Consider the following 16,382-nt stretch of genomic DNA (forward strand, 5'->3'; position numbering starts at 1 on the left):
CACCTGGACGGAATGATTTCATCCAGGATTTTTTCTGTGCTCTTTCTTTCTGTATCGGTCCATGTTGGGTTATAAATCAATAACAAATGTGACCTTCTTTGTTGAAGTTTTCTCCTACAGGTTCGGTCACGCGTTTTGATGGTTGATCGGTGGTTATAGGATCGAAGTTTGATATTTGTGGTCTCCCCGACATACTGTTGGCCACATTGTTTACAATTGATGAAGGTATATGAAGTTGTTGGTTTTACAGGAAAGTTGACCCAATATCTTATAAGTTTTGTCGGTAGTGAAGCTTTGGAACGTTCTGAATCATGACTAAATTTCCAAAGCAAACAACGCTTGTGAGAGCAAGTTGAAAAACCTCCATTGGGTAGAGGGTTGTCCCATCTGGCCCTTACCACTAAATCCTTGATATTCCTGGGTCGTCTAAAGGACGTTCACTAAATTCTCTTGCCAATCTAGGATTATCCAAGATTTTGGAAAGTTATCCTTTAGGGTTTTGTTTAGGCCCTTCAAGGTAGGGTATTAAGTAGTGACCAGAGGTACTCTGCAGCCATTGGTTTTCTCCCTGTACTGCAAAAGTGAAGACCTGTCAATTTTTTAAAGAATGGATGTTGTATCAAGAAATGTATTGGTGGTATCTGAAAAATCCACTGTGAACCTAATACTTTAGTGAAGATAATGAACAGTGATCAATCTCATAACTCCGTATGAAACACGTCAGACAGTATTTGACCCAATGATAGGCCGCATTGGCAAACTAGATCGTTATAACGACACAGAATTTGCGAAATGCTGACTTAAAACGAGACTTTTGAAACCCCTGTACCATCAACCTGTTTAAACAGTCAGTAGCCTGCCCCGATCCAAAAACCGACCATACTCAGAACAAACTCTTGCGTACCGAATCAGTTGAGAGATATAAACACCATATGCAAGTGATATTGGAATATTGCTACATAAATATGGGATGTTGACTACAGAAAGCCGAAACCACCCCGCCTGCCACAAAGTCGAGCCGCCAGTTTGCTGCCAATATCTACCTCCAACAAAACATCCAAGTACGAAGCAGAAGTGGACGACGCCGTGGTGTCTCCCATTCGAAGTCCACAGGGACACATCGAATCGACATATGAATGAAAGTTATTATTGTTAATACACAAAACGTCGTCGATATATCCAAATGTCGAATTGACAGCCACAGCTAGAGACCCCCTCCTCTCACGCAGAGTTTTTTTTAAAAATAAATTCTGCTTCATGTGAATAGAAAAACAGGTCAGCTAACAAAGGAGCACAACCTTCGCCCACGGGAACTCCAACAGACCGTCGGGAGACCCGACCACGAAGACACCGTCAATGAGAAAGTCTAGCATATTTTTTATTTCAACTTCAGAGTACTTGTGCGTGGAATCAGAGTGGTTTTGAACAAAATAACCTCCCGGGTGACAGTGAATTTTTAATATTGCTGTCCTTAAGGGAAATGTTTTTAAACACTTTTTATTATATATTGTAGCTCAATTCAAGATAGGGAGGATCAGACCTTGAACAAACTTCAATCAATGTTAGCCATTTGCTCTTTAATAAATGACCTTGGTTCTCTGTAGAGAATTATAAGCTATATTCTTTATGTAGTCCTTTGTAAACGGCCCCTTCCTATTCACGACTCCGTGGCTCAAAACGCTTCTGCTGTTTACATTCTATTTTGAAACATTATGTTCTTGGTTGGGAAAACTTTCCATATACATGTATGTTTCTTTGTATATCATCAACTCCACCTCTGCCTGGACTATGATTTAAACAAACTTAAATATACACCATGTAAAGAAGTTATCACATAAATTCCAGTGGTTGCAATGGTAAAAGGAGATAACATACACCAAGAATGATTTATTTTTGAGATAGATTCGTAAGAATACATATACTATTTTCGTAACTATATCTACATCAGAAAATCAATGTATTTTTACATATTTTGCGAAGGCCAACATTGTCGTTGAATATGTATATGCATCCGATGACCAGAAAGGGAAAAATCCAGTCGGTGAGGTAGAAGGATTATACCCGGGAAAGTCGATGGGGGTTTTCTTACCGAAGTGAGTCTGTGAGAGCAGACGATTGTACTCCACATCTGATACCGTTCCTTGAAATCCGACAAGAAATAGCCCTTTAGGGAGAATGTCGTCATCAAAACGAGTCCCATTTAGATATTGTTTTCGATTGGCTGGGAACCAAAACGGCATACTCTAAAAATTAATTCAATAAATTAGTCATCAACATATAAAAATGATTCTAATTTTTATAAATTTATAAATTAAATGTTAGCATGTAATTACTAACGTAGAATTTTCAAACACAATCAAAACAGCAGTTCTTGACATTTCATATACATGTAGGAATTTCTATAATGTAATTACTTCAGTACTATCCATTATGGAGAAATTGTCATGACATATATATTTTGCCTCACCCCTAGTGTGAACGCCCTATTCTATGAAATAAACATTTACTCTCTTACTGCATCCTACAACTTTCTCTTTCTGCATCTTACAACTTTCTCTTACTACATCTTGCAACTTTCTCTTACTACTGTAATGTTTTTGTTCTATTCAATCAAACGTTTTAATGACTATATTTGTCATGATAACATGGAATGACCTGACACCCCATATAATTAGAACAGCCTGTGTGTATATAAACCCGGGGTGCTGTGATTCTGTGTCTTTCTTGTGAACTGATCGAACCGAGAGGGAGCTTAATAAGAAGTAAGGATAAATAAAGGTTTTAGCTTTAGGAATGGTAAGTAATCAATCATTTCAGTGGCCCAAATAGAGCTGTAGCTGTTTTGGTTGTTTGCTCGCCTTATTGTTTTCCGGAGTGGTTGTCCATTGTGACCGACCATAGCACTGACAGTAAGTCAGGGAAAATAGCTAGTGCTGGGGATAGTGGCCCGAATAGAGCCGACCTGTTTCTGGTACTAGTCTATTTAGTTAAGGAAACATACTATTTACTTTCCTAAAGTCTTCCATTTATTATTGATTTACTTCTTGATTTCAACCCAAGGTAGGGACATTCAAATAAATAGATATATATCCAATCAGTGATTGAGGAAAATTATACTTTAGTTAAGCAAAGAGGTTCTTTTCAAACTCATGATAGATAGACGGCAATAGAGTGCCGTTACACTACATCCTACAACTTCCTCTCTCTTTCTGCATCCTACAACTTTCTCTTACTGCATCCTACAACTTTCTCTTTCTGCATCCTACAACTTCTCTTTCTGCATCCTACAACTTTCTCTTCTGCATCCTACAACTTCCTCTCTCTTACCGCGTCCTACAACTTCCTCTCTCTTACTGCGTCCTATAACTTTCTCTTACTGCATCCTACAACTTTCTCTTTCTGCATCCTACAACTTTCTCTTTCTTCATCCTACAACTTTCTCTTACTGCATCCTATAACTTTCTCTTTCTGCATCCTGCAACTTTCTCTTTCTGCATCCTACAACTTCCTCTCCCTTACTGCGTCCTATAACTTTCTCTTTCTGCATCCTACAACTTTCATTTTGTGCATCCTACAACTTTCTCTTACTAAATCTTGCAACTTTTTCTTACTACATCCTACAACGTCCCATATCTTTCATTTTCATAATTTATTATATCTCTTCACTTTCACTGCCCTACATTTATCTGTCCAGCGAAATTCATTGCCCTACTGTGTCTACCATCTCCAACCTCCTTCAGTGACCCAGAGCTTTACTGTCCAACAGTGTCCCACAACTTTACCTTTGTATCGCAAATAAAACTTTGCTAAGTTAACCGCAACATCCACCATCATACAATATCGCTCAACTTCTTTTGTGGTACAAGTTCCTGTAGCTTTCACACTCCTACAGCGTCAAACATCTTCCATTGATCTACAGCATCACACAACCTTCACTGTTGTACAGCCTCACACAACCTTCGCTGTTGTACAGCCTCACACAACCTTCACTGTTGTTCAGCCTCACACAACCTTCACTGTTGTACAGCCTTACACAACCTTCACTGTTGTACACTGTCACACAACCTTCACTTTTGTACAGCATCACACAACCTTCACTATTCTACAGCGTCACACAACCTTCACTGTTGTACAGCCTCACACAACCTTCACTGTTGTACAGTGTCACACAACCTTCACTGTTGTACAGTCTCACACAACCTTCACTGTTGTACAGCCTCACACAACCTTCACTGTTGTACAGCCTCACACAACCTTCACTGTTGTTCAGCCTCACACAACCTTCACTGTTGTACAGCCTTACACAACCTTCACTGTTGTACAGTGTCACACAACCTTCACTGTTGTACAGCATCACACAACCTTCACTATTCTGCAGCCTCACACAACCTTCACTGTTGTACAGTGTCACACAACCTTCACTGTTGTACAGTGTCACACAACCTTCACTGTTGTACAGCCTCACACAACCTTCACTGTTGTACAGCCTTACACAACCTTCACTGTTGTACACTGTCACACAACCTTCACTGTTGTACAGTGTCACACAACCTTCACTGTTGTACAGCGTCATACAACATTCACTGTTGTACAGCGTCACATAACTTTCACTGTTGTAGAACGTCACACAACCTTCACTGTTGTAGAACGTCACACAACCTTCACTGTTGTACAGCGTCTCAAAACCTTCACTGTTGTACAGCCCCACACAACCTTCACTGTTGTACAGCCTCACACAACCTTCACTGTTGTACAGCCCCACACAACCTTCAATGGTGTACAGCCTCACAAAACCTTCACTGTTGTACAGCATCTCACAACCTTCACTGTTGTACAGCCTCACACAACCTTCACTGTTGTACAGCGTCTCACAACCTTCACTATTCTACAGCCTCACACAACCTTCACTGTTGTACAGCCTCACACAACCTTCACTGTTGTACAGCCTCACACAACCTTCACTATTCTACAGCCTCACACAACCTTCACTGTTGTACAGCGTCACACAACCTTCACTGTTGTACAGTGTCACACAACCTTCACTGTTGTACAGTGTCTCACAACCTTCACTGTTGTACAGTGTCACACAACCTTCACTGTTGTACAGTGTCTCACAACCTTCACTGTTGTACAGCGTCACACAACCTTCACTGTTGTACAGCGTCACACAACCTTCACTGTTGTACAGCGTCACACAACCTTCACTGTTGTACAGCCTCACACAACCTTCACTGTTGTAGAACGTCACACAACCTTCACTGTTGTACAGCGTCTTACAACCTTCACTGTTCTACAGCGTCTCACAACTTTCAGCTATCAAATAGTAACCAAACATTTCATTTATCATAGGACATCCTTAGAGTTCTATCGTTCAAAATGTGTCTCTCTATTTTCAACTATAAAAATGTCCCTTAATTTTCACCGATCAAATAGTGTCCCATTGCATTTTATTAGATTAAACTGTCCCGTTGCTATCAGTTATCGACTTGACTTTTAGCTATCAAACATTGTCTCCTACACTCCATCTACCATATAACATCCCTTGAGTTTCAAACAGTGTTCCTTGACTTTCACTTATCAGTCAGTTCCCCTTGGCTTTCACCTGTCAAACAATGTCCACACCTTTTCATCCATCATAGAGCATCCCATTACTTAATGACGTCGTGACTTTCAGTCATCATTTAGTGTCACGCCTTCATCTATCTTACAATGCACCGATAACCTCAGTTATCAACATACTTAATCAAGACGTCACAATTATAGTATTAATTACCTAGATTGTAATACAAAAAGCCCTCGAATAGCTACCGTTTTAAATTTTTTTTTTTTTAGGGGGACTACATGTTCGCTATTTATGTTAGAAGCCACCCTTCTGAGACATCTGAATTCGACAATGTGAAGATAACGGTGATCAATTTTATAAACCTATCAACAATACAAGCGCAAAAACACGGCAAACTGCCCTACAAACACCAGAAGTGGAAACATGTACCTAGGAGGAGTAAACTTCCCCTGTTGACTGGTCACAGCCGCCGAGAACCCTCTATTTTGCTCCTGATTTTGCAAAGAACGGCCCAAAGATTTTGTATGGATATTTTACAGAACATACAGTGTATGCGTTGGCAAACTAACAACTCAATTTTATGACAAACAGGATGACTTCAGTTTCTCCATCACCAAGTCCCCATATGTATATTGCAATATTTCATTATCTACTGCATATGTGTTAATGTCTTTAGATTGATTTCGAGTCTCATTAAAAGTCAGCATTTCGTAAATTCTGTCTTTATAAGGATCCAGTATACAAATAGTCTGTCGTCAGGTCGAGTGTTGTCTTAGGTCGTTCTTTACATGCTGATTTTGACTATGAATTACACGGTTTACATGATTAAGAAAGGGCTTAAATGTCGTTGTAACCCGTCAGCAGCAATGCTTACTCCTCTCATGCACCTGATCCCACTTCTGGTGTTTCCAGCGTCCCAGAGTCTCGAAATATTCACCACCATTTTCGTATATTCTACAGAATCCGGTGATATTTATCTATCCAACAGTGTTCCGCGACTTTCAGCTATGTTTAAGCGTCCTGCCATCTTCACATAAACTGCAAATCTCCCGAATGCCACCTTTTTTATTTCGACTTCTAGTCATCTTTATATCTTTAGTATAGAGTGTCCTGGGACTTTCATGCCCGTATAACGGGTATTTTCTGCGGTTGTCCCGAATTTTGAGGATAGGAAAACCCGCAAAATTAGATAGATCGATAGATATATGTAAAACTTAAACAGTACCAATTTTGATGCACCAGATGCGCATTTCGACAAATTATGTCTCTTCAGTGATGCTCAAGCCGAAATATTGGAAATCCGAAATAACATTAAACTTGTAAGAACTAAAAAGAAAAACAGAGTGCCAAAGACTGGAGTCAAATTCGTCTAAGGATAAGAGCTATGCATGAGGGAGATAATCCTTAATTTTGAAATGAATTTCTAAATTTTATCACAGCAATTAAATATGCATCTGTATTTTCAAGCTAGTAACGAAGTACTTAGCTACTGGGCTGTAGAGACCCTCGGGGACTAACAGTCCACCAGCAGAGGCCTCGACCCAGGGGTCATAATGTAAAACTTATACGGTACCAATTTTGATATACAAGTTGTAATAAGATTGATAGGTGTAATACAACTGCACAAATTGGAAACGCAGAATATAGGCTCCTAATTTGCTACCTTTTAGGGATCAAATCGCAAAGATTAATATTTCTACCCGCAGAAAACACTCGTTACACGGTAGTATCTTACGGTGCCCTACTACACTGTACTTTCTACTGTTCTGTGCAGCCACTCCTTGATTCCACCTACCTCTTGTCCCTTTCCAGACCCAGAGAAGAAAGCGTTCCATGGTTTCAAATGTGTTTCTAGAATATTAGCGTTTAGCCATTTGACACTCTGTTGAATGGTGTGATTTACTGAATTTGGTGTGTCTGTTCCAAGTGAATAGAAGTAAGTTAATTATTTATTGATAACCACCTAGCTTGAATGAACAAGTTTTCATTTTTGAAAATACATGAGATTAGCACTTTATGAAAAGGATGTCGGTTTGAAGCGTTGCTATTCATGCTCATCATATATTTACATTCTACTTTCTGTTCATGCTCATCATATATTTACATTCTACTTTCTGTCGGAATTCCTTGAAATAGACGTACTATATTATCAAGATTCATACGTGCATTGTAAAGAGATCAAAGACAAAAATATTGGAAATGTTGATATTTCCTAACAAATGTTTGTCAAGATGTATAGGTATATTACCATTCAAGAAAACAAGTCTGCCATTTGAGAACTCCGTCCATACATTTATAAGGGTATTGACAGCCATGGAAGTTGTGAACAACCTATCTTCTCCGTTTCTCTGGTAAAATAAAAGCAAGAAATGTGATTAAAACTCAAATATAAAGATTGAGTATATACACAAGAAATATGATTTCTGAATCTTTTGGTGCTCGCTGTCGTATAATCGTATACATTATATATGTGCACATATATATGTAAATAACATTCGGTGATTTATAGCCGTGACCTATAGCTTCTTGTAATTTTTTTTATAGCAAATATCACATGCAAATTACAATGCTCTCTCCCTTTGTGTTTTTGTCACCATCTCCAAGAAAATCGTCGAAATAAATTCCTCCATCTTCGAATGTCAATGATTCCCGCAGAATTTCGGCTGTTACTTCGTTTTTCATAGCATTCTCTAGTCTGTGCATGAAATCTTCAAGAATCTTTGGACATAAAAGGTAATCTTATTGCATGTACATACATTTTACTCGAGAAATAAAATCATCAAAAAACAAGCCATATCAGAAAATGCTAAGTATATTTGATACCTTGAGTGGCAGAGGCGCTTTTTGGTAAAAGTTACGCAAAATCGTTAATGTTCGAGACGTAAACCAGAAACATTCGAACTTGGATGGGTAGTAGGTAAGAGCCAAGTCTCGTCGAGACGAGAAATTCCTCGTTATCTCGTAAATTATCAAATCCGCTGAGTCTTGATATATGTGCTGTAAATCAGCATCAAAATCACTTGTTGTAAAAATACCAGAGAGTAGTCCAGAGGTGAGGCCATTTATGGTGTTGGTCGCCACTGTAACATCCACATTGTTGACGAAAAATGGCATAGCCACTCCTTTATTACTTAGCTTCATTGCTTCATCCACGTCTTGTACCTTCAAGACATCGAAAGTGAAACTAAACAAACTGTTCAAAATCACATATATTCAAAGTTTGACATTGTTCGTATTTCCAACATACCCAGGTTGGGACAAATGCTGCGCTCGATTTATTAGTAACTGCCAAAAAATGATGAAGATAAAAGTATGTCCTAGGATCGATAGTATTCACTCGCGTGATGTTAGAGTGTGGTCTGTAAGCATATCTCTTCAGCGCCTGCAGCACAGAAGTGACATTTGAATTCGTGGACCTCCATTTGTCAAATAAATCACTATAATCTGGAATTTCCTTTAATAGGGATCCGAGTCCTATGTTTACAAACGTGTCATCAAAGTCTGGAGGAATGTGGAATGCCGCGGCGAACATACTTCTAAAAATGAAAGGTATTTTGTGAATGGACTCACTCACAACTAGGTGTCAAGTGCATCTTAAAATCATTTTTCTGTCAATCATATTTAAATTTTTTTAATTATACATACCATTAGTCTGATTGGATATGACTGACGTCAGCAGACACTCACTTTTCGTGAAGCAGATGATCCATTACTGTAGCGACGTCATCCAGTCCCATCAGCCTGAGCAGCTCCTCCACCGATTTCACCGGCAACTTGTCAGACAGCTGGAACAGTTGTAAGAGATTTTCAGGAGTACTCTGCCAACTCTGCGTGGTGTCGTTGTAAATTTGTGGCCAGAAAGTCATCACCGATGTGTTGTAGTTTACGTTCTTGTCACGGTATTGTGCTGAGATTAATTTAAATATTTGTATATCAGACGTAATGTAGGAATCCAAGTTCTCATTGTCTTTGTAAATGTTAATTTTGTGAACGTGAAATGCTAAGCATACATTGTTATACAACCATACACATAGACACAGTTTCTATAATCTTAATGGAGATGGTTATCTCCTAAAATTTGGTATACAATCAATTTGTATTGAAAACTCTGTAAAAGATTGTACATACGTGAGCAATGTTTGGCTTCTGGAACTGATCGCTAGCTTACCTATTGCCTCCAATGCTAGATCTATTTGTTCTCTCTTTGGTTTGAATTCCACGTTCAAAGCTTGAATTTCCAAAAGGCATGCCGTAATCCAAGCCGTCACAAACATATTGTTGTCATTAACTTCGAAGTTTTTGCGAATAGCAACCATTTCCGGGGAACCATGAAAATTAAGTTTGACGACACTCTCGTATGTTCCTTTATCAAGTTTCCATGGTGACAGAGGAGACGAATTGGTGTCTTTCTTCGGCTGGCAGTTCTCAATCTTTGAGCTTAAAGCTTCAATCGTTTCTTTAATTGATCTTTTAAACAAAAAACCCTCTGTTTCGTTTACAAAAAGCAACAAAGTTATATATACCACGAAAATTAGTAGCATGTCATGTACATGTAGGTCCATATTCGCGTTGAACAAAGGTAGATGAGATCTTTATCAGCTTATTCTTGTGGTCTTCACTTCGACCCAGTTATTCAACAGATAGGTTGTTGTGTTATCTTTCCAATACTTGAGAGCTTTCCCATATTTTACACTTAGTTTGGTTTAATTGAGGTATGTACTACACTCAATGCGAACACATCTGAGAAGTCTAGCGTGAATTAATGGTCAAATCTGATGTACCATTTCTGCATTTTCAGATGGTACCAATCAAAGGAAACTCATCGGTATGAAGATACCAACACTTAGTGGTTGGAGGGTTCTTGCAGTATTCCTTTTCATCTGTGCCTTATCTCCGTTTAGTAAGCCTCTTCCACCAGATTCATATGAAATTAATATGAAGCGAATATACCAATTCCCAGTTGTCCTGATTGTATTTCTTCTATGGTCTGTACAATCTATTAATGTTGTTATTTCTTTTTTAGTGTTTCAGATTGATTTTTATGGTTATCAAGTACCCATTTCATCCACGAATCAACGTAAGTTGACCATGCAATTGTATTCAAAAAGTCTAAACTTTATTATACTACGGTTAACAAACAAGTTCCGCACCTCATATTAATGCTGTTCGTCGGTTCGGATGTCACTGAGGGGAGGGGGGCGAAGTAACCGGAGGAAACGTACGTCTGCCGATCCTGTGGATGGAACTCGGGTCGTAGCGGTATCAAGCGAGTGTGTTAACCGGACGCCGCAAGTCTGTGTTCTCTTTAACTATAACACTTGTGAAAGTTAAATAAGTTAGTTACTCATACTAGCAACAAAACGTTTGACATCTGATGTAAAATTTCAGGATACCCTTTAAAGGAAAATACATCAAAAATCCTCGTGACGACTTACATGAGGAGCGGGTCGTCCTTTGTCGGAGAACTCCTCAGGTTTGGTGGACACGTCTTCTACGTGTTTGAGCCTTTCTGGTCGGTGTATGAGAAAACTTTTCGGACGGATACTGAAGTCTGCATGCGAAACGGAACTTGCTAGTAAGCCATCTAACACTAGTATGATGTGTAATAATACCATGTACTATAACTGTATAAGGGGTAAACTGGTGTGTAATAATACCATGTACTATAACTGCATAAGGGGTAAACTGATGTGTAATAATACCATGTACTATAACTGTATAAGTGGTAAACTGGTACTAAAATCATTATTTCAGTATACCAACTAAAACACTGCATAAGATCAACAAAACAATGGAGATTATCAAAATGATTTTTGACTGTCGAATTTCTGAGCTGCCGAAGGAAGTGCTAAAGAGTTTCACAAATTTCCCATTCACAAGTGGGTATAGCAGACGATGTAAGTCAATTTTTTCTAAACGACAGAAGTGGAAATCACGAGAACAATATTTACATGACAACAGAAAGGAATGGTGTTTTACTCGCTGGCAAAGAGCCTGCAAAGAGGCCAGTGCACGGGTTATAAAGACTATTCGTTTATCACCGCGACTTCTGGAGGGAATTCAAGCGTTCATAAATGATGTCAAAATACTTCATTTGATTCGTCATCCGTTAGGTGTTTTGAACTCTCGTATAAACATCGGAGAGATTAGTGAAAGCAACGTGCACTTATCTGCTCGTCACTTGTGTCAACTAATGACAAGAGACGTTCTCTATATCAAGAACGAATTGAGAAAAAATAAGGAAACGGTACTGCCATTAAGCTTTGAATGCTTGGTTTCGAATCCAGCAGTAGTGGCTACCAAATTGTTCGGTCGACTAGGTTTGAATTATTCCAAGGAAACAGAAAGTTGGATCAAGGAGCACACAGATCGCCGCAATGTAGGCAAAACTAGTACAGGAACTCTTAAACCCAATACTAACGAGGGGAAGTCACACATTGCCAACGGTACTTTCCAGATACGTAAAACGTACTCTAAAGAAATAGCCAAGGCATGGAAAAGTGCTCTCTCTGGAGACATTGTGAAGGGAGTGAATGCAGTTTGTAACAATCTGTATAAAGCAGTTGGTTTCTTTGAGTCGGATGACGGTACTGACTTGTCGACATATGGTAGTGATTTTTGCTGATTCATCTGTTCATGCGATAGATCTTAAGAATCCCAGTTTGTAGCTATTATTCAGATATAGACATACGAATGGGGAAGTCGGTTAGATAACATATTCAAAGTATTTTGTCATTGGCAATCGATCGATATACCTATTTTTATACGCCCGTCGAAGACGGGACGTATTATGGTATGGCGTCGTCCGTCTGTCTGTCCGGACCTTGTGGGCAGGATACAGACTGAACCATAAGCCCTAGGACTTTACAACTTGGTACATTTGATCACCATGATGAGAGGAAGATGCTTATTGTTTTTCAAGGTCAGAGGTCAAAGGTCAAGGTCGTAGTATCACTTTTTAGGAAAACCTTGTGGGCAGTATACAAACCGAACCGTAAGCTCCAGGAGATTATAACTTGGTATATTTGATCACCATGATGAGAGGAAGGTGCCTATTATTTTTCAAGGTCAGAGATCAAAGGTCAAGGTCGTAGTATCACTTATCAGGAAAACCTTGTGGGCAGGATACAAACCGAACCGTAAGCTCCAGGATATTATAACTTGGTATATTTGATCATCATGATGACAGGAAGGTGCCTATTGTTTTTCAAGGTCAAAGGTCAAAGTCGTAGTATCACTTATTAGGAAAACCTTGTGGGCAGGATACAAACCGAACCGTTAGCATATTTATGAAGTAGCACATTCTAAGGCTATCCCTCTTTATATCTTGATATCCATTTCTACAAGCATAATAATGAATTAGCTCACAGAGGACAGTGCTAACTTCACTAAAATATGAATCCCACTAAAATATGTTTTCCTTGAGCAAAATCTACGGGCGTATTATGCCACGTTGGCGTTGCTCTTGTTCCACATGCCATATTTCACTCACAATGAAAATGAGTCTTTCAGAGTTTGACCTTGTCTAAGAGTGTATCATTCAATTCCTGCTCAACAATTCAATTTTAAAACATGAAATACTTCTTTGACTGTTAGAATTCCTATGGGCACGAATTTTGCTCCTTTATTAACTGACTTGTTTTTATATTCTTTTAAGTCAGAATTTATTCAAAAGCTTCTACATCAGAAGAAAAAATTTTTGCTGGGGCTTTCAATTCGATAGCTAGATGTATCGACGACGTTTTATTTATTAACAATAATCATTTTCATTCATATGTCGATTCGATATATTCCAGTAAACTCGAAATAAAAGACACCGCAGAGTTTTCCATATCTGCTTTGTACTTATATATATTTTATTGAACATAGATGTTAACGTCAAACTAACAACTCAACTTCGTGACAAACGGGATGACTTCAGCTTTCCATCGTCACCTTTCCAGATTCATGTAGCAATATACATGTATCATTATCACCTGTATATGGTGCTTATGTTTCTCAACTAACTCGATATGCAAGAGTTGTTCTGCATATGATCAGTTTTTAAATTGAGGCAGGCTACTAACAAGCATGTTAATGTTACAGGGATTTCAACAATCTCGTTTAAAGTCAGTATTTCACAAAATTATATAGTCGTTATAACGATCTAGTTTACCAATACAACCTGTCATTGGGTCAAATGCTGTCTGACGTGTTTCATACCAATTATTAGACCGTTCTTGGTGCACTTATTTTGACTACGGATAATTATGTTGACTTAAACAAGATATAGGGCTCACAACATGTGTGACCGGTCGGCAGGGAACGCTTACCCATCCTAGGCACCTAATCCCACCTCTGGTATATCCAGGGGTCTGTGTTTGCCCAACTCTCTATTTTGTATTGCCCATAGGAATTGTAAGATTGATCACTGTTCGTTATTTTTGCTTTTCATGAAACAAGAGGCTCATGGGCCACATCGCTCCCCTGAGTCACCTTGGCTCATATTCAAAGATTTTTCTTATATATTCGCATGTAAAACTTCGATCCCTATTGTGGCCTCAACCTACTCCCCGGGGGGGGGGGGGGCATGATTTTTTCAAAATTGAATCTGGACTATGTCAGGAAGCTTTCATGTGAATGTAAACTTTTCTGGCCCAGTGATTTTTCAGAAGATTTTCCCTATATATTTGTATGTTAAACTTTGATCCCCTATTGTCGCCTCATCTTACCCCCGGGGCCATGGTTTTAACAAACTTAAATCTGCATTATATCAGGAAGCTTTCATGTAAATATCAGCTTTTCTGGCTCATCAGAAGATTTTCCCTATATATTTGTATGTAAAACTTTGATCCCCTATTGTGGCCCCATCCTACCCCCGGAGGCTATGATTTTAACAAACTTGAATTTCCACTATGTCAGGAAGCTGACATGTAAATTTCCATTTTCTTGGCCCAGTGGTTCTTGAGAAGATTTTCCCTATATATTTGTATGTAAAACTTTGATCCCCCATTGTGGCCTCATCCTACCCCTGTGCACCATGATCTTAACAAACTTGAATTTGCACTATGTCAGGAAGCTATCATGTAAATCTCAGGTTTTCTGGCTTAGTGGTTCTTGAGAAGAAGATTTTTAAAGATTTTCCCCATATATTTGTATGTAAAACTTTGATCCCCTATTGTGACCCCATCCTACCCCTGTGGACCATGATTTTAATAAACTTGAATCTGCACCATGTCAAGCTTTCATGTAAATTTCCACTTTCCTGGCCCAGTAGTTTTTGTTGAGATTTTGAAATGACCCCACCCTATTTTTGCATTTTAGTGATTATCTCCCCTTTGAAAAAGACCCCTTTCATTTGAACAAACTTGAAAGCCCTTTACCCAAGGATGCTTTTGGCCAAGTTTGGTTGAAATTGGCTCAGTGGTTCTGGAGAAGAAGTCCAAAATGTAAAAAGTTTACAGACAGATGACGGACAACAGGCAATCAGAAAAGTTCACTTGAGCTTTCAGCTCAGGTGAGCTAAAAAGAGAGCCCCCCTTTTGACTTCCTTTAATCGTTTAGGGTCTATCTAGTTAAAACATTAAAAATTTGACCATTGGTACCAGAGAGAGAGATAGAGAGAGAGAGAGATTTTATGATACATGCATAGTACATATGTACTAAGAAAGTAAAAACATAAGATGCATTTTTCTGACACTAGATAGTGGCTTGTCAAAATAATATTTTCAAATTAAATAGATGTTAGTAGTAGAAGGTTTTGAAACGGTCAGGCATGTAAGGATTTAATGAGACTGACAAAAAGACGACCACGGCCTTTATTAAAAATTGGTATTAGAATAGCACGAAAATTCCAAATATTTATCCGCACAAATCAGAATCTATCCACAGCAAAAGATACCTGTAGCTAATTTGTTATACTCCCCCCCCCCCCCCCCCCCCCTCTTATCTATCACGACAACATATTCCAATGAACGATAATATGTACAATGAGGGCAAGTATATAGTATAACAGTATGTGGCGATGGACGCCAATATGTACCGTGAGGGTATGTATATATTGGCGCCGACGATCATAGGTGTCGGACAACAAAAGTACCGTCACAAGAAATTTCACTTTATTGCATTTTCAACAGTCCCATCCTGGGACCTGAACTCAGGGGACATAAATTTCACATTGCTCATTATGATAATAGTTTGTCTGCTTGATGTCCAGCAGCAAAGATTTCAACACATAATGTGTATGATCAATCTATCTGAACCTTGGGGTCATGAATTTTACAATTTTGACTCAATGCCTATTATAACCATGCACACATTTAGTCTCCTTGACGTCCAGAAGTCAAGACGGTTTTCTAAGCCATTTGCATTTTCAGTATATGACTAACCTAGCCCCCATTCTGGGGTCATGAACTTCACACTTTTGGTAGAGGGCTCTTTGATGTCCAGAAGTAAAGAAATTTTTCTAAGATACTATGCATTTTAATACATAACCAACATAGCCTCACCCTTGAACCCAGGGGTCATGAATTTCACAGTTTTGATAATGGGCCCATTGAATTCAAACAGTTTGACTACTTGATGCCTAGAAGTAAGGAAGATTTTCTAAGCTTATACATTTTCAATATCACATAACCAACTTAGCCCCACTCTAGGGAATGAAACCTGAGGTCATGAACTTCAATTTTGGTAGAGGGCTCAAAATAATCATGAAAACATTTTGCCTCCTCCGTGTTCAGGAGTAAAGGTTTTCTAAAATATATTGCATTATATGACCAACTTAGTCCCACCCTAGGTTGAACCTGCAAAGATAAAATTCAAAAAGAAAAAAAACCTCATA

General features: G+C 38.7%; 2 protein-coding genes across 4 annotated transcripts in view; one reads left to right on the forward strand and one right to left on the reverse strand.

Moving 5' to 3' along the window:
- The window catches only part of LOC125650247 (uncharacterized), a 13,370-nt gene extending 2,506 nt beyond the window's left edge, over positions 1 to 10,864 (reverse strand). Inside the window, exons 1-8 of one of the 3 annotated variants that reach the window (XM_056153890.1) lie at positions 9,732 to 10,864; positions 9,251 to 9,470; positions 8,811 to 9,099; positions 8,387 to 8,725; positions 8,129 to 8,281; positions 7,812 to 7,911; positions 7,359 to 7,480; positions 2,090 to 2,243 (exon numbers count right to left, since the gene is read on the reverse strand). In XM_056153890.1, coding sequence (XP_056009865.1) covers positions 2,090 to 2,243; positions 7,359 to 7,480; positions 7,812 to 7,911; positions 8,129 to 8,281; positions 8,387 to 8,725; positions 8,811 to 9,099; positions 9,251 to 9,470; positions 9,732 to 10,125 — 1,771 coding nt within the window. In that variant the 5' untranslated portion in view covers positions 10,126 to 10,864. Of the gene's footprint in view, positions 1 to 1,872; positions 2,244 to 7,358; positions 7,481 to 7,811; positions 7,912 to 8,128; positions 8,282 to 8,386; positions 8,726 to 8,810; positions 9,100 to 9,250; positions 9,471 to 9,731 lie in introns of those variants that run through there. The other 2 variants (XM_048878369.2, XR_008799913.1) reach the window with 2 other exon arrangements.
- LOC125645801 (carbohydrate sulfotransferase 3-like) lies at positions 10,864 to 13,389 on the forward strand. The gene is made up of 2 exons (XM_048871678.2): positions 10,864 to 11,138; positions 11,318 to 13,389. The coding sequence occupies exons 1-2, from the start codon at positions 10,999 to 11,001 to the stop codon at positions 12,186 to 12,188; spliced, it is 1,011 nt and encodes a 336-aa protein (XP_048727635.2). The 5' UTR covers positions 10,864 to 10,998; the 3' UTR covers positions 12,189 to 13,389.
- Positions 13,390 to 16,382: the final 2,993 nt, after the last annotated feature.

The sequence above is a fragment of the Ostrea edulis genome, chromosome 1, assembly GCF_947568905.1.
Source record: "Ostrea edulis chromosome 1, xbOstEdul1.1, whole genome shotgun sequence".
Classification (NCBI taxonomy): Eukaryota; Metazoa; Mollusca; class Bivalvia; order Ostreida; family Ostreidae; genus Ostrea; species Ostrea edulis.